A 19,213-nucleotide genomic window follows, 5' to 3' on the forward strand; every position below is an offset into this window, starting at 1 on the left:
TAGATGCCATAGCATCTTTCTTTGGCCCATAAAAAACTTTCAGGACATCATAAAAACACTTTGGATCATTACTATCATCATAAATTTAAATTTCATCTGTCTTCTTACAGAGCCAAGAATGCTGCATTTCTCTAAGCTTTGCTTGTACTTTTACTTTTGATGGAATTAATGCTGCCTTCTTAGAGATAGATGGACTGTCTTTCTGGTACACACTAGGAGTTCTCATTTTTCATTTAGCAGTTTCTGAACTTCCCAATCATTTTCATCAAACCAGATTTCATGTTTGTGAGGGTTCTGACCCAGATGAGCATATGCAGCACTAGACACCAAATCTCTGAAAGCTGCCCACTCCTTTTCTGATTGTCTTATGTTGGCTCAACTTTCCATACAAATTAGCATCAAAATGTTCACACCCAGAGAAGCACTGTTGACATTAATTCTTCTGATAGTCTTTTTACCTGGGGACCCTCACTTTTGTTGGATACAAATATTTAACTTGGAGAGAATGTCTAGCATCAATTCAGCACTATACATCACACATCATTGACTTTGTCACTCTCACTTCCTAACTCCTCTCCTTACAATCACAGTCTATTAAATGCCCATGTTTGCTATGAGAGCACATTCTTGAAGTTTTATTGTGTTTAGGTAAATGGAACAGTGCTGGTGAGAAGATCGTGAGATGACCAAGTCTTCAGTACTAAACCACTGCTATTGCTGTTTCCAACACCATTCCTCCCAAGCACTCTCTGCCATGTGTAGTAGTCCAAGCCTACTCTAGCATTAAAGTCTCCCAGAATTAGAATTCCTTAGAAGTTCCTTGAAGGGACTGTCTTTTGCCTTTTATTTTTCATAAACCTAGAGTTCAGCACAGGGCTTGACACATAATAGCCATTTGTTTGGTCATGTCTAACTTTATGACCCCGTTTGAGGTTTTCTTGACAAAGATTGGAATGGTCTGACACTTCCTTTTCCAGCTCATTTTATGGATGCGAAACCAAGGCAAACAGAATTAAATGACTTGCCCAGAGTCACACAGCTAGTATAGGAATCTTCCTGACTCCAAGCCTTGCACTCCCTCCATTGAGTCACTTAAACACTTAATGTTTACTGACTGACTGAGTTTACAATGGGGCTGTTTTATTTTTATCTTTACATTGCTAATTCAAAGTGCAGTATGCAGATACAGAGTAGATACTTAACAAATGCTTAAATTTTTGGAGGTCAAACAAATCCCCAAATTTGTACAATCAACAAATATTTGATCTCTGTGCTAAGTGAAGCAGCATGGTAGCCAAGTGCAATTCCAGAGTAGAATATAAACTCATGATATTATAGAAGACAATGGAATATTAGGAATATTGCTTCATATAAACATACACAAAAAGAGGGGAAAGTAAGCCTGTAAAAAACTGGGAGACACAAAAAAGTCATATTATCATGATAACATTTATAGATGAAACTGGAATACAATAGATTTTTTAAAAAATATAAAAGTTCTGATATTTCTAATGTATAGAAACATAGTGCAGTACTGTGGAAAGAGCACTGGACTTAAAAAAAAAAAAAAAAAAAGACCTATGTTCAAATCCAAGTTCTCCTACTTGCTACTTATGTGACCTTAAATAAATTACTTGAAAGGTTAGGCCCCTAATTTTCTTATCAGAAAAATGAAGGAATTGAAACCTCTGACGTTTTAGAGGTCAAACATTGACCTCTAAAATCCCTTCAGGCTCTAAATCTACAGCCTTATTACCTGTCATCATGATTGGTGAAAGTAGACACACCATGTTAAGGCTCTGAAGCCTCAGTCCTCCATATGGTATGATGAAATCAAAATGTCACTTGAGAAAGTGAAATTGGGAAGAGAAAATGGACTAGACCAGTTGATGAAATTCCAGATGAAATTCATGCTGGAAGCAACACGATGTTGAGACCATGGAAGATTTTTTGTTTGCTTCTTTTTTTGTTCTTTTAAAAAAAAAAAAAAAATTATCTACAAATTCTCTCCTTCCCTCCAGACTCTCCTCTAGCCATTGAGAAGACAAGCAATTTGATACATAGCTTATGAAGTAATACAAAACATATTTCCATATTTGCCATGTTGCAGGGGGGGAAAAGAAAAAAATAAAGTGAAAAATAGATGCTTCAAACTGTATTTGGAGTCGATCAGTTTTCTCTCTGGAGATGAAAAGCATTATGAAAGGTTTTAACATGTTGCAAAATTGAACATAATTCAACAATGTGACACAGGCAGCCAAAAAAGCTAATATAATCTTAGATTTTACTGAGAAAATCACGATGTCCAGATCAAGGGAATATGATATTCCACAAGGCAACGGAGCAAGAATCACCTACTCAGCAAAAGTAATTATAATGCTTTAAGGGGAAAAAATAGATATTTAATGAAATAGAAGATTTTTAAGCATTGCTGATAAAAAGACTAGAGCTGAATAGAAAATCTGACTTTTAAATACAAGATAGAAGATAAGTATTAAAAAGTAAGCAGGAAAGAGAAATCAGAAGGAATTCAATAAGGCTAAATTGTTTACATTTCTACATAGGGAGATGATAGCTATAATTCCTAATAACTTTCTCACTGTTAGGGCACAAAGAAAGCATATACATAAATAGAGAGCATGGATGTAAGTTGAATATGATGGGATATCTAAAAAAAAATTAAAGTAAGAGGTAAAAAAGAGGAATATACTGGAAAGAAGGGAAAGAAAGAGAGAGGTAGAATGGGGGCACTTTTCTGACATAAAAGAACTTTTATAGTAGAGGGAGAGATGGGGAAGCTGAGGAAGTGTGCTTGAACCTTACTTTCATTAGATTTGGCTCATAGCGGGAATAACAATCACACTCAGTTGGAATATAGAAATCCATTTTATCCCATAGAAAATTAGGAAGGGAAATGGATAAAAGAAGAGGGGAGGAGATGCTGCCAGAATAGAGGGAAGATTAGGGGAGACTGATACAAACATTTTTTAGGATGGACGGGATGAAAAGAGAATAGGATAAACAGAAGGAAAAATAGGATTAAGGAAAATATACAATAATCATAACTATGAAAAAAATTATTAATTTCTCTGATAAAGGCCTCATTTCTGAAATAGACAAATGAGTCAAATTTATAATACAAGTCATTCCCCAATTGATAAATGATCAAAGAAATGAACTGGAAGTTTTCAGATGAAGTAATCAAAGCTACTGATAACCATATGAAAAAATGTTCTAAATCACTACTGATTGAAGAAATGTAAACTAGAACAACTCTGAGATATCTATCACCTTACATCTATCGGATTGGGCAGAAAAGAAAAATGACAAATGTTGGAGGAAATGTGAGAAAATTGAGACACTAAAGCATTGTTGATGGAATTTTCCAACTCTGTCCATCTCTGGAGAGCAAACTGGAATTATATCCAAGAGGCTATAAAACCATGCATATCCTTTGACCCAGCAATACCACTCACTAGGCATGTATCACAAAGATTTTTTTAAAAATCATACATGTAGAGAAATATTTGTAGCAGCTCTTTTTGTACTGGCGAAGAACTAGAAATTGGGGAAATCCCCATCAATTTGGGAATGACTGAACAAGTTGTGGTATTATGATAGTAATGGGCTATAAAAAATGACAAGCAAAGAGGATGATTGATGATGGTGGAATAGGTCAATAAATTTAAAGCTCTCCAGATTTCCCCCACAAATAGAACAAGTTTGTACTGCAGGGCAAACATAGATTGATGAAACACAAGAAAGACTTGGGGCAGAACAGGAATCTTCTTGGGACAACCCAAGATCTGAAGAAAGATCCTAAAATGGGATTAACCAGTGCAAACATTCCCAGACTAACTCCACACAAACACCAAGTGGAGATCCTGGAGATAGCTGGGTTTGACTGGATCCCCAGGAACCATAGGAGCTTTCACTTCCTGTTCATGTGGAATTGGATATCTGAGTTTGGGAAAATTGATTAGAAATGCCAGGCCTGGCTGTGCTGCAGAGATGGGAGTCTTGGGCAAGAAGGAAGCAACCACCCAGTGGGTGCAGACACAGAGAGACAAGAACGCTGCTGGCTGCAGGCACTGGCAGGATAGTGGAGTTTTTGGTTTGAGGTTACAGTGAGAGGGGAGATATTTCTCCTAATGCTCTCAATCTCTTGCAAGATGAGCAATGCTTATTTCTCTTACAGTAATGAAAAAGACAATGTTTTATAATTTCTGCTGGCTTAATATGTATCAAATTAAAATAAAACAAAATTTTAAAATATCAAATTGGAATAACCCTGAAATCTTCAAATTCCCATGGAAGTTAAAAAAAAATCATCTATAAGAGCTAATGCTGCAAAGAAATCTAATCCTACAACAGTATATTTTTTTCTACATTAGAAACAAAGATTTTAAACAAGTACTTTCTTATTGAATATAAACAAGGAGAAAAGGCTACATGTCTAGTGTACTAAGAGTACAGGTTAAAAGGCTTGCCCAGGATCACACTGCTAGTAAGTAATAACACAGGTAATCCTGATTCTAGTACCAGTAGCTTCTTAAACTTTTTCTACTTGCGACCCCTTTTTACCCAAGAAATCCTAGCTATACTTCCCTGAGTTGTTCACAGGCTTAAATCTAACTATCACACAAAACAGTGCCAACTCCATGATTCTGAACTCTGAAATTCTATGATCTCTCTCTCTGCCTCCTAAACATGTTCTATAGTGCCACTTATTCTGGGTCTCCCATATTTTTTACTTTCTTTCCTTTTTCTTGGCTTTTTCAGCAATGGGTTGTTCACCCTTAAATACCTTACTTACTTATCCTACTTTTTAACAAGAAATTTTTATGTGACCCAGTAACAGGCATATAAAATAGGTATACAAATTAAACATTTACTGATAATAACTTTGTGACCCCCATACACACATATGAGGCCCCATATGGAGTAACAAACCATAATTTAAGAAGTTGGACATTTCTGTATCCAATGAGCAAACAAGCCCATTTTTCCTCCCCAGTCCACTCAAGGCAATAAATGAACTTGAAGGGCTTTTATTGTTAAAAGGGGGTAGGGGAAAAAAAAAGAGTAACACAATGACCGTTCCCAATTTCAAAGGTCTTGTGATTAAATATACTATCCAACTGCCAACAGAGATGATTGACATAGACTACAAATTGAGACCGAAAGAAAGAATGAGTTCATTGAAAAAATGAAAATAAGATTTTAAAAAGAGGGTATAGTTTGGAGTTTAAAAGGAAAAGTCAACTAGGAAAACATCTTTGCAATAAGTTTCTCTGATAAAGTCTCAATTCCAAGAGATATATACAGATACAGATATAGAAATATATGGAACTTATTCAAGTTTATAAAAATAAGAGCCATTTCCCAAAAAATAAATTGTCAAAACATGAAAAAGAAGTTTTCAAAGGTAGAAAACTAAACTATCACTAGCAATATGAAAAAAATCCTTCAAAACACTAAGAAAAAGGCAAATTAAAATAATTCCAAGTTTCTACCCCATGTTCCTCAGACTGGCAAAACTGACAAAAAAATAGAATGACAAATGTTAGAAGAATTGTAGGAAAAGAAGTACACTAGGTACACTGATAGTGGAGCTGTGAATTGATCCAACCATGCTGGACAAAAAAAAAAAAAAAAAAAAAAAAAAACTATCCAAAAAGTTATCAAACTATGTCTATCCTCTGACACAGAATACCTCTATTGGGCCTGTGCCTCCAAAACCAAAAGGAACACACGCGTATAAAAATATTTGTAACTGCTTAATATACAGATAAAAAACAGGTATCTGTTAAGGAATGGCTGAACAATTTATAGCATATGAATTAATGGGAAATACTATTTTGCTGAAATTATAAAAATAGTTTCAGAGAAATCTGTGAAAACTTATTGAAACTGATATAGTATGAAGTGAACAGAACCAGAATTTATACAACTTATAAAAATAATACATTATATGTTTATATATATTATAAAGTAATTTACAATAATTTTAACAATATTATAGGCAAAACAATTTTGAAATATTGAAGAATTCTATAATGATCAGTTATAATTATAGCAAATCAGCAAATGAAGAATACTAATCATCTGTTAATGGGAAGTAGACTCAAGATTAAGAGTTAAGCATTTTTATATAACCATTATAAAGTTTTATTTGACTATGCATATTTCTTTCAAAGTTTTCTTAATTGGGGCTGGAGAGAGAAATGTTAAGTTACAATTGTACATATATATGTACACATATATTTTAAAGACTTGAGAAAGTAACTATCATTTATATGGTGCTTTAAGCTTTATAGAGCTTTTCAAACTGCCTCATTTTATTCTCACAATAATCCTTTTTTGTGTGTGGCAATTGGGGTTAATTGACTTGCCCAGGATCTTATAGCTAGGAAGTGTTGCACCTGAGGCTGGATTTCTACCTGCCCTGACAATCCCATTTTATAAATGAAGGAACTGAGACAGGTTAAAAGGCTTGCCCAGGATCACACTGCTAGTAAGTAATAACACAGGTAATCCTGATTCTAGTACCAGTAGCTTCTTAAACTTTTTCTACTTGCGACCCCTTTTTACCCAAGAAATTTTTATGTGACCCAGTAACAGGCATATAAAATAGGTATAAAAATTAAACATTTACTGATAATAACTTTGTGACCGCCATACACACATATGAGGCCCCATATGGAGTAACAAAACATAATTTAAGAAGTTGGACATTTCTGTATCCAATGAGCAAACAAGCCCATTTTTCCTCCCCAGTCCACTCAAGGCAGTAAATGAACTTGAAGGGCTTTTATTGTTAAAAAGTAGGATAAGTAAGTAAGGTATTTAAGGGTGAACAATCCATTGCTGAAAAAGCCAAGAAAAAGGAAAGAAAGTAAAAAATATGGGAGACCCAGAATAAGTGGCACTATAGAACATGTTTAGGAGGCAGAGAGAGAGATCATAGAATTTCAGAGTTCAGAATCATGGAGTTGGCACTGTTTTGTGTGATAGTTAGATTTAAGCCTGTGAACAACTCAGGGAAGTATAGCTAGGATGGAGATTTTTGAATGAGAGCCAGAGTCCAATTTGGAAATTACCACAATAATCTATGTAAGAAGTAATGAGAAACTGAATTATGATAATAGTAGCAGTATCAAGAAGGCAGACTCAGTAAACATTTATCATAGAAGTAAATTTCAAAGCAATGGCAACCAAAATATTTGTAGAGTTGGAAAAAACACTTTCACCTTTATCTTTTCAACTGATTCTTAGTTTACCTTAATAGATTATCTTAGTACTAAGCAATCAAAAAAGCAAACACAAAATGAAAATAACAAAGAATAAAGATAACAGATGTTTTAATTAGCCACTTCTTGAAAAAAAAATACAAGTGCCTTAAGACTATAACAAATGTTCTTATGAATATTTTCCTCTACAATATATGACATCAGAGGCTAAAATATTTGCAGTTGTTCCACTTTTAATGACATTTTCATTTGAATAGTGTATTAACCATTCTTAACCGAAAAGGAATTTAGAAAAAAAAATTCCAAGACAAAAAATTTTATTTGAGAGAAAACATTATATAACTGCACAATTATCTACTTTTATTTTTGCTAACACCCGGAGGTTAGTTCTGGTACTCAGTCCTTTTATATCATAAAATTGGCCTGAATTGGACACTTATATAATGGGGAAAGCTAAAAAACCAGTCTGAACCACAAAGAAACATACCATCACCCTATATTATCCCCAAACCTCTTGACTTAAAAAACTACATGCTGTGTTATTGTTTCTTCTCTCCCATTACCATTAAAGGATATTTTGCATGGTCTTCATTTTGATAATGTATCATCCTATAATCTGTAGCACTCCAGCAAGTCCACCTCAAAAGTTTTGAGTCATCACTGGCTCCATTTTCCTCTCCTGAGCTACAAAAGGGCTTTTTTCTTCTTTTTTTTTTCCTGCTAAATTTTTCTATATTATACTTCCCTGCTCACTGTCTCAACTCTCAGGATCAAATTCAAAGTTTTAAAGGATAGCTCTTCTATTACCACTTGCTATTATTTGATCCACTGTTATATTCTTCCTTACTAATAAAAATGCTCATATCACATGCTTATTTTTAATGGATCATATAAATATCTCCTCATTATAAATGTTCTCTTTGGAGGATAATAAAACATTGCCAGTTCTCAATTAATCATGCTATTAGAGGGCCGACAGGGCAAGGAAAATCCAAGTTATTTCTACCTGACTCTGTAAAACACTTTTGTAGTTATTTTTTGTAGAAGCACACAATCATACTAATTTGTAATTACTGTTATTCTGAATTGTTTTATTTGGGCTCCTATCTAAATTAGTATGCACTCCATTAGCACATAGCTAATTTGGGGAAGAGAATAACTAAATGAAGATGGCATAGGATTAAAAAAAATCATACTGGATCATCTAACAAAGTGATAAGCTAAAAACTGTCTAATTTTTTTTCATTTATTGAAGAAAACTAGATTGAGGACAAATTGATAAAATGGAATGAACTAGATGACTCTAAGGTACCTTCCAACACAAAAAGTGAGATTCTAATTGACTTGTTTCAAGATTAAGACTAGTCAATGGAATTATTAACTAGAAAACCTCAGATACAAAACTTTGGGAATAGAGATTACAACGTGAAATTCTTGGGCACATCTACTTAAAGATATCAGCATTATGCTAAGTGATACAACACAGTAATAAGTAAATGAGATTATGAACACTCAGGAAAACAAAAAACACTAAGTCATTTGAAAAGCTATTATTTTCTAAAGCAAATTTTAATTCAATGCTTACCCAGAGTTCTATATATCATTCTAGAAATGCGCATGGTGAAAAACTTTCATAATGTTATTTCTCGTCCCTTATACTAAAACCTGATGCCCTTTCTAAAAACAAAATAAAGCATGAAATCAGAGGAAGCTGATGATAATGGTTTAATACAGTTTGATACTGAACGAAAGAAAATAACAAGTCAAACCAAGTCATTCTATGATTATGTCACAGTTGTAGAATACCTTAATAGCCTTTTTGTTGCTCTTCAGGGAAGCATTACCCTAAATATGAATTTAAATAATAAAGCACATATTTCTTATAGTTTCTCTTATTTACCACATTTGGATATGAAATATCCAAGTGGAAGAATACCAACCAGATCGCTGGCGTGGCTATTTACTAGCCATGCTATCTGAAATTCAATAACCTTTCAGAGACTATTTCCTCATATATAAATTGAGAATTATATCTGTCCTTATAGAGTTGTTATAACGATATTACATAAATATCAGAAGGATGTTTTATAAAGTATAAAGTGCTCTCTATATAAAGTATGATTAAGATTCTTAAGGAACTATTTTTTGATAGTTCATGCTAGCACTAATTTTCATGTAACACTAATGACAACTAAAATCTGCTTACTGAATACAAACAATTCAAATCTCATTAAACAGTGAATAAATGTGGATACTGGAAGCATTGGAAAGTTTAAGAAACCTGATATAACTGTGTTAATATGACAAATACTACTATTTTGCATTGTCAATTGCAGTATCATTCTACATAAAACCTGACAATTTTTAGATTTCATATTGGGAGAAAATATGCTATGAGAATAAATGGTTTAAGGGAAACCATAATTTTTAAGAGAATGACAAAAATAGACTAACATTATTTATATTTAAAGTAAGGTAGTACTTAAGCACTAACAATTTTATCATTCTTTCCCAAAGCTAATCTGGTGGTAGGATAAAATAATGGTGTTCTATTATTTAATATTATCAATGGCACTGAACAAACTTCAGAGGATCTACAGCTTTTTAACAGCTGAAAGTCAAGTATTTTAGGGAGATAATTTGTTGCCTCCTCAGAAAAGGAAAGGTAAAATCGAACTACCTTAAAAAGTTGGCAACCTTTAGAAGCATGCCAGCTAATCCACAAATACAGAGACATTCTGCTTTAATGGCAGTATATGTGGTAACAGCAGTAGTGAAAAAAGAAAGATATTGGGAAAACCAGAACCCCAGAATTCCAGTCTTGTTTTACACTCCATTCATGGTCAATAAGAAGTCTTCCTTTTCTATGTGTTTTTTATTTTTCTAATATGCATTTCTCCACTCTCTTAAATTTGTTTAATTCAACAGTTAATTCCCAATATTTGAGATAGAGCCACATGAGCCTTCCATTATGACGTTTGTTGGAATTCCACATATCTCCACAATATGTGTCATGCTTAAATATATCTGTTAAACCAGATACCATTTCTAGATCAGCAGCAACTGGATCAATGGATGCTCGAACCAATAGGGTTTTCTCGATTTCTAGGCGCTTGGTCCGAGGAAGGACCAGACTACAGTAGATATTTTGTCGTTCAATGAGTGCTTCTTCAAATTCTTTCAGCAAAAAGGCAGCCCTTTTTTGCCAGTTTTCTTCCTTTTCTAGGCAGTGCTGATAAACACTTTTCAAAGGTTGTAGCTGCTGCTTTTCTTGCATCACCTGTGCACGTTCCTGTTCCAGAAGTTTCCTTTCTTCTACTAATTTTCGACCCTGAGAGATGAGGGCTTCACGATAACTAGTTGTTCTGTTATGTTCCTTTTCAAGCTCCACAGACAAATGAGCTAATGCACGACGGTTTTCTGATATAATATCTCGATATTTAGCTTCAAGTTCCTGTTGGAAAGCAATTGTTTTTTGTTTGTATGCTTTTCTTTCTTTTTCTATTTCTTTTTGAGACTCTCTAGACCAAATCCAACCTAATATTAAAAAAAAAAGACAAAAGCAACAATAAAAAGAAAAATTAGTGCTAAAGCTGCTTTATTTTTCCTTAAATAACATTCATCAAAAAAGCAGAACTTCATGGCATATTTCATCAAAAGCTGAAGATTTTACTCTTTTTTGCTTCAGATTCTACTACCACTTGGTAAACATTGACTCCAACATAAAACAAACAAGATTAAACTATATATATAGCCAGATTATTACCGATTTCTGTTCATGGTCAGCTTATTACTATCTAAATTCAAATTTATCCTATCCCAAGCAACCCAGCTGAGGTCACCAAAGCCAAAGCAAAGTTCTGGATGATTTTACTCTGAGATAAGAATATCTCATAGGATCAGATGGCAATACAGATCAGAATCATCTGGACCTCAGAAACCATCAAGGCCCTAAGAAGTTAACTAACTTGCCCAATGTAACCTAGGTAATTAAAATATCAGAGACAGAATTTGGATCTGGGATTTCAGAGCCACAAACTATCACAAAACATTACTAACATCAAGATACAAATTTCTCTTCATTTCTTCCTTTTATAAATATTATGGCAAGAGGACATAATCCTACCAATTGTCAGCTTTACTAAGTTATGAGAAACAAATTATCATAAAAAAAAAAAAAAAAAAAAAAGCAGCTAGGAGCCCTGATTTAAAATGAAAGAACCCGATTCAAATGTTGATTCTGGTACTATTATCTTTCTACTCAGAAGTCTTGACATGCTATTCCTTCTCTTCATTTATAAGATGAAAGAGACTAAATGACATCAAATGTCCTTCTAGCTCTAAATCTTAGGGACCCTATGATTGTTCAATGTAGGATATATCATTAGTCACACTAATTTCATGATTCTAATTTTGTTCTAAACAGGGGAGACTTGGACTTAATATCCTGAGGAATAAACAGAAATGTAGCTTCTATAAATGCATCCATATGTTGTGCCACAGTTCTCTTTTAATGACCTGACCCAGTTTCCCTAATTGTCCTATTCAGTTACTCTGCCTCAGGTTATAACCCTCTTATGTTAGGATAAAGGTCTTATATCTTAGATCTTAGGCTACAATCATTCCCTCTTAATGTTTGATAGGATAAAGGTCTTTACATCCTCAGCAAATCATTTCCAATGGAGCAGTAATGAACTGAACCAGCTACACCCAAAGAACTCTGGGAGATGACTAAAAACCATTACATTGAATTCCCAATCCCTATATTTATGCCCACCTGCATTTTTGATTTCATTCACAAGCTAACTGTACAATATTTCAGAGTCTGATTCTTTTTGTACAGCAAAATAACGTTTTGGTCATGTATACTTATTGTGTATCTAATTTATATTTTAATGTATTTAACATCTACTGGTCATCCTGCCATCTGGGGGAGGGGGTGGGGGGTAAGAGGTGAAAAATTGGAACAAGAGGTTTGGCAATTATTAACGCTGTAAAGTTACCCATGCATATAACCTGTAAATAAAAGGCTATTAAAAAAAAAAAAGGATAAAGGTCTTTATCTATTTTAAATAATATTAGAACTTCAGGAGCCTCTCCAGTACCTCCCTCCATAAGGTCATCCTAGGTGCCTACTCCCCATTAGGTCATCCCCATCCAGGTACTTCCCCCATTATGTCACTGTTCTTGTTCCCTCTAAAAGAATCTTGTATCTGACATTCACTGCTGGATTCTTTGAGATGATAGCCTAGTTCAGCCCCGGAATGAAACCATGGATCCATTTGGTCCCAGTAAATCTCTCCCATTTAAATAAATTATTAAATACTCTCTAATCTTTGTATTGCTCAGTTTCTCAGGCATTACACACAGAAAACACAAGTCTTACCTATTAGGTAAAAATGCAAGTCATTTTTCCTCTAAAGATCTAAAAAGGATCAGGATTCAAATTTTCAGTACTATGAGATCAGCCTTGCTATCTACAAGTGGCACTTACTATCCTTTGTTATTATTCATTTATCTAGGACATCCCAACTTTTATATTCAAACAGATTCCTCAAACTCAACATGCCCAAAGCTGAACTTGTTCACTTTCTACAAAAAATGACTCCTCTGACTTCACTATCTCTGGGACTGTTACCACCATTCATTTAGTCTACCATATTGGAAAGCTCAAGAGTTCTATTCTTATTCCCTAGTTACTAGTGTCCTCCTCTTGAAAACTATCTTTTGACATATTTTATATTTACTTTTCTGTGCATGTATTTTTCTTCCCAATAGAATGTAAGCTCCTTGAAGAAAGGAACTATTCCATGAAGTTGCTACTCTTTAGCTAGGTCATCAACAGATCAGATTTTACTAAATTCAAAAGTTCATGGTCCATGCATTTCTAGACTTTCAATTTCACTTGCTTTTACATCAGGACTAACGAGGAGCTGAAAAACAAAACAATCTCACTGAAGCAGTGCACAAAACTTTCAGACCAGAAATCCAAAACCTGAAAAATATAACTTACGAAAAGCTGCCAATCCCAGCATAGGAACCAGTAATGCATAATTCCATCTGCTTCCATCACCACCCTCTGCCCTGGAATTAGGCCGGATATTCCAATGTGGAGGGTCATTTAAGTTATTCATGGAGATATACCTTTAAAAAAAAATAACATTATTGTTGCAAGAGAAATTCACAGAATTTCATAGTTAGAAGGGACTTCATTATTATCTTGTTGCCTACAATATCACTCATAAGTGATCATCCAGACTTTGCTTGAATATTTCCAATAATGGGGAATCAATCCTTTCCCTCTTGAAGCATCTATTCTGCTTTTGAAATACTTTTCTAATGGTTGAAGATTTTTTCCCTTTTATCAAATCTAAATTTATTTATGCAATTCCCATCCAATTGTTTCAGTTCTACCTTCTGGGGATAAATCACAAAAATTTAATTCCTTTTTCACATGACAGCACTTCAAATACTTGAAATACTATGTCTTCTTCTCTGGGATAAGCAATTTCTCTTCTGAAAAGTAGCCAGAATGTTTTTTTACTAAAAGGATAACAAAAAAGATAATACCCTTGTCCTGATGCCGTCTGTTAGGAAATTAGATGCTTTGAGGAGTAGCAGAAAGTCCTTTTGGCCAGCACCTTCCTCTTGTTCCCAAGCAAGGAGTTTGGACTAGGCTAGTTTTGACCAGAATAGGAGAACCTGGAAGGTTCTCCTGATGCTTTAGTCTTGCAGATCTAAAGCAAAAAAATCCTTGAAAGTAAGTTGAAATGCAAGAGGACTTCTTACCTGGTATTACTGCCTCAAGTTTCATCTTTTCATCTAGACCATGTGTCCTCCCTTTTCCCACATTCTTCCTATTTCTTCATTTCAAAGAAATTCTTACATTGATTGGAAAGCAGTCCCAGTTGTGAAATTCAATTTCCTGGTAAATATTCATATAATACATTCTTAACTCTAAGCTGAATCTTCTTTAACCTCTATGTGAGGGGTCCCTCTCAGTACAAATTCTGAATACTGGGCAAAGTAATACTGCTCTCCCTGTTCATCTTAGGGTCTCAAACACTTAAGTACTTACTTTGTGGGGTAAATACAAATATAAAAGTGAAAATCTCTTCAAGGACTTTATTTTCTATTGGTGATATGGGGTAGCCAAAGGGAATGGGATAAACCATGTTCACAGATAATATAGGATGTATTTTCCAATTATCCCTCAAATCTAGGGTCTTCACTCTATCAAATATTTTCAATTATCAGTTTGTCTGACGCAACTATCCACTCAGTAATTAAGGCTAGGTAAGAAAGTCCTAATAGTGTATTGCCATATCAAAGTGTATACAGTTTTATAACTCTTTGGGCATGGTTTACAGGTTGCTCTCCAAAAATAGTTGAATCTCACAGTGTATTAGTGTTCCAATTTTTTCATATCCTCTCAAACATGTCATTTTTCTTTTCTATCATTTCATTCAATCTGATAGGTGTGAAATGGTATATAAAAGTTCTTTTAATTTGCATTTCTCTAATCAATAATGATTTATAGCATTTTTTTCATTTGTATATATATCCCTACATATTTGAGATACGAGACCTTTGCCCAAGAAACTATATATAAAGCTATCCCTTCCTCCCCAATTTTTTGCTTTTCTTCTAATCTATGCTGGTTTTATTTCTTCTTCTCCCTGATATCATGGTCCTCTTCAAAAACCAAGGACAAATAACAACAAATTATGATAATTATTTTCAATTTTTCTTTATATAACTTATTTGTCCAGAATGGTTTGGAGGTAATCTCCTTTATTAAGTTGTTGGTTCCCTGACTTTTTAAACTTCCTTTTTATCCCTAGTGTTTGCTTAGCGCAGTGCCTGGCACACATTACAAGCTAAGTAAATATTTATTGACAGACTATATAAAATAAATACAAAGTAATAGAGGGGTGGGGTGGGTAGAGGGAGACCCCAGAAATAATTTGGGGGACTCAAGAAAGGCTTCCCTGAAGGAGGCTGCAACTTGAGCTGAATCTTAAACAGAATTAGGGGTTCCCAAATAGAGATAAGAACATTCAAGTCATGAGAGAAAGCCAATGCAAAAGTACACAGAGAGACTGGAAACAGAATGTCATGTGAAAAACATAAATTAGAGTAGTCTAGACAGAGTACCTGAGGTGTAAAAATGTGTTGAGGTTCTGATGCCATTTGAGGCTTTCTTGGCAATGATATTGATTTGTATTTCCTTCTCCAGATCATTTAATAGATGAGGATGCTGTAGCAAACAAGGAAAAGTGATTTGCCAAAGGGTCAACACAGCTAATAAATGTCTGAGGCCAGAGTGGAATTCAGAAAGTTTTTTTTTTTTTTTTTTTTTGACTCCAAGTCTGGCACTCTATTCACCATGTCACTTAGCTGCCCAGGGACTATTCCGAGTCCTAGGCAACTGATGACCCAATTCATAGATTGGGGACAAAAAAAAATGAAATACTGAAAAAAAGGCTCTTTATTGTTAAATTCTCCTTTACCTTTTTAACTAAAAACAATACTCTAAGATTCCTAAATATAAAATATATCTAGCAGTTCAGCAAACAGTTATATCTTGTTTCTCCACTAATAACAGATCCCTCAAATTATAAGGAATATCCTTATCACATACCAAATATAACTTTTTCTGCATAAAAGGAAAAAGCTGGAAAGTCATCTTAAGTGAGTTGCCCCATGTGTCCCTTCAAATTGCACTGGACAAAAACTTTATGAGTGGCAGTACATCCTGTAGCCTCCATCATCTAAATATTATGAAGAAAATCTTTCATAATTTTACATAAATCTTCTGGGTTTTCTCTTCCCTAGCTAATCTCTTATCTGAAGATGTTATGTGTTAAATACAAAAAGGAAAATGATTGGGAGAGCTTGATCAACTGCTCCTTTGATTACAAGAAAAACTTAGCAAACTCACAGAATAATACTTTAAATTAATGGAGCCTTTTTAATTGAGCCAGGTAATTAACTTGGTATGAGTGGAGAGAAGATGACTGAGAAAGACTTTGAGGATAAAGAACCAATACATTTTGATAACTGACTGAACATGATGGGGCAGAAGGGGAGAGTATGATAAATAAAAGTAAAAAATGAAGGATAACTCCAGAATTGCCAAAGTGAGTGTCAAAAAGAACGGTAGTGTGCTGGAACAGAAATAAGGAAGTTAGGAGAAAGAGTGTATTTGGGGAGAAAAAATAATGAATTGTTTTGGACATTTTGAGTAAGATACTGCTGAAATAATTGAAATGTTGGAAATATAGATTTGGGAGTGATCTGCATAAAAGACAGGTCAAAATATGAAGCTGTGAGATAAAACCAAAAGTATAGAGACAGACACGGAGATGGCCTAGAGCAGAATTTTGGATTATACTTGTGAACTGGAAGATAATAAGGAAGGAAAAAACTATGTATGATGACCCTGTGAAGGGAATTGGAGGGGTTATGAATAGAGAAGCAGAATAGAGCTGTGTCATAAAAACTCAGGATATGAATTCTCCTCTGGCTAAATAAAGAAACATTCACTGTGAAGAATACCATCATTTTTCCAGTCATTAGAGCCAACAATTTTCCTATCATTCCAAATATCCAATCCATTGAAGTCCTTTCTTTGACTTTAACAACCTGGCCCTTTTCAACTTTTCCAATGTTCTTCCACTTTACTCCCTAATACATACTCCAAGATCCAGCTTTATTGGCCACAGTGTCCTCCTGCACATAATGCACTCCATTTTCTGTTTCTGTGCTATTTCACTTGCTGTCTCCCAAGCCTGGAATGTTTTTCCTACTAATCCCTGCCTCTCAGTTTTCCTGGACTCTTTCAACTTAGCTTAAATTTCAACTATTCTATCACAATGCTCCATAGACACCTAAAACTCAAATATTCAAGAGAACTCATTCTCTTCTTCCTACGACTCATCTGTCATTCTGACTTTCCATTACTATTGAGGGTACCACCATGCTGCCATCAAGTCAGATTTGCCCACTTCAACGGCATTACCATTAAAATACAATATCTAACAGTTGCTAAATTTCATTAATTCTATTTCTACTACTTTTTTGTCCATCCTCTTTATATATATATATTTTATATATATATATATAAAATATATATTTATATATAAATATATTATATATATATAAAATATATATTTATATATAAATATATTATATATATAAAATATATATTTATATATAAATATATTATATATAATAATTATATATAATTATTATAATAATTATATATATATATATATTATATATATAAATATATATCATTTATATATAAATATATATTATATATAATATATATATTATTATATATATTTATAAATATATATGTATAAATATATATTATAATATATTTATATATAAATCTATATTTATATATATATAAAATATATACTTATATATATTAAATATATATTTTTTATATATAAGTATATATTTTATATATATATATATATTATATATATTTTTTGTCATCCTATTTATATAGCCCTCATTACTTTCCTACACAAATAGTGTAGGAAACCAATTTCCTACACTATATATAGACTACACTATATATAGACAAATAGTCTCCAGACCAGCCTTTTTGATTTTAATTCATTATCTACATAGCAAAGAACCGACTTAAGTTTTTGACCTTCTTTGTAATCTCAGCAGTACCTGACTTAGTGATTAATAATTTTGTTTACTCACTTTTCCCATAAATTTTCAGCCCTTTCAAATGGCTACAGACCATGGTGTAGGATGAAAGAAAGATTTGGCATGAAAAGGCTCATGTTCAAATCCTAACTGCCACTAAAGTCTCCACAAACTGGCCTCTCTCCAGCAGTCTTTATTTATATGCAGCTGGGTGCCTTTATTTATGGGTCCTCTCTCAGCTTTTCAGCTAGCGGTATTTCTTTGCAGATTTCCTTCAAAGCCCTGACCACGTGCTGCTATGACTTCATTAACACCTCTCGGCCAGGATCAGCGCACTTACAAGCCCAGCCAGAGTGCGCAAGGAGTCAGGCTAACTTCCTGGTCCATTAAAGCTTTGGGCGACGGTAACCCCTGCACACTAAGGAGTTCTGGGCAGGAATTTTTGACAGCTTTAGTTTTGCGCCCTCCAGGAAAAGGATCTTCCTAAAACTCATCACACACCTGTAGGCCAGTAAAAAATACTGAATATACACTCTCCTCCCATGAGTCAGTCTCATAATTATTAACATTGATTAGTGTTCTGCAACCCCAGATGTTCCCTCAGGGCTTCCCGAGCCATGGAAGGAGTAACTTGCCTCGCCTAGAAATGTGATTCACGCGGATGGCACAGATGGCACTCCCCACCGCACCTCCATCTCCGCGAGGGCCCCATAAAATGAGGGTTTAATTGCTTTAAATGGCTGTAGAAATGAACTGGCACCAACGTGAAAATGCTCCGCCTAAAGACAAAAGTGGGAGCAATAAGCCCACTCTTGCTCCGTGTGGATTTTAAGGCGGGGATAGTACTGCTAAAGGTGTCATTTTAATCCCTTCAAATCAGCCCTGGGAGGGCAGCACGTGGCGAGGTCAAAGGGGACGCGAGGGCAAGGCCTAGGCCCGCCGGGCAGCTTTGGGGGTCGGGGCAGCCTGGGCGGAGGGGAAAGGGGGAATGGAGTTGCCCGGGCTGCGGGCGGACTCACCGGGGCAGGAAGAATCCCGGATCGCGACGCCTCGTTCGCCGCCACCGCGGTCGCTCACCCCCCTAAACAAGGTCGCGCGCAAAACCGTCCCCGGTGGGGTCTTGGCGGCTGCTGAGAGGAGGCACGCGAACGACTCTCGCGAGGAGAAGCCGCGAGAGTTTGGGTCCCGTCACTATCTAATCTTCCACCTCCCTCGGCGGCTTTGCTGGCTTACACTTACTTAGTCGCCGAGTTCGGGTGGGTGCTCCCTCGGGGAGGCCCCTCCCT

At 34.8% G+C, this 19,213-nt stretch overlaps 1 protein-coding gene across 4 annotated transcripts; it reads right to left on the minus strand.

The window, feature by feature from the left end:
- Nucleotides 1-7,347: 7,347 nt before the first annotated feature.
- CCDC127 (coiled-coil domain containing 127) lies at nt 7,348-19,159 on the minus strand. Of its 4 annotated transcripts, XM_031946070.1 has the most exons (5): nt 18,947-19,159; nt 15,411-15,513; nt 13,824-13,990; nt 13,267-13,397; nt 7,348-10,790 (listed from the first exon to the last, which is right to left on the minus strand). In XM_031946070.1, the coding sequence occupies exons 4-5, from the start codon at nt 13,385-13,387 to the stop codon at nt 10,129-10,131; spliced, it is 783 nt and encodes a 260-aa protein (XP_031801930.1). In that variant the 5' UTR covers nt 13,388-13,397; nt 13,824-13,990; nt 15,411-15,513; nt 18,947-19,159; the 3' UTR covers nt 7,348-10,128. The 4 variants fall into 4 exon arrangements, with proteins under 4 accessions (XP_031801930.1, XP_031801931.1, XP_031801932.1 ...); XM_031946071.1 differs by lacking the exon at nt 15,411-15,513; XM_031946072.1 differs by lacking the exon at nt 13,824-13,990.
- Between the last annotated feature and the right edge of the window lie 54 nt (nt 19,160-19,213).

Source organism: Sarcophilus harrisii, chromosome 1 (assembly GCF_902635505.1).
Source record: "Sarcophilus harrisii chromosome 1, mSarHar1.11, whole genome shotgun sequence".
In the NCBI taxonomy this organism is placed as follows: Eukaryota; Metazoa; Chordata; class Mammalia; order Dasyuromorphia; family Dasyuridae; genus Sarcophilus; species Sarcophilus harrisii.

Bases quoted from the DNA above. Each gene is read 5' to 3' on its own strand.
- CCDC127 (XM_031946071.1), bottom strand. From the start codon at position 13,387: ATGAATAACTTAAATGACCCTCCACATTGGAATATCCGGCCTAATTCC. The intron at 10,791-13,266 runs GTAAGTTATATT...TTTTAATATTAG, and splicing joins GCTGGGATTGGCAGCTTTTC to GTTGGATTTGGTCTAGAGAG.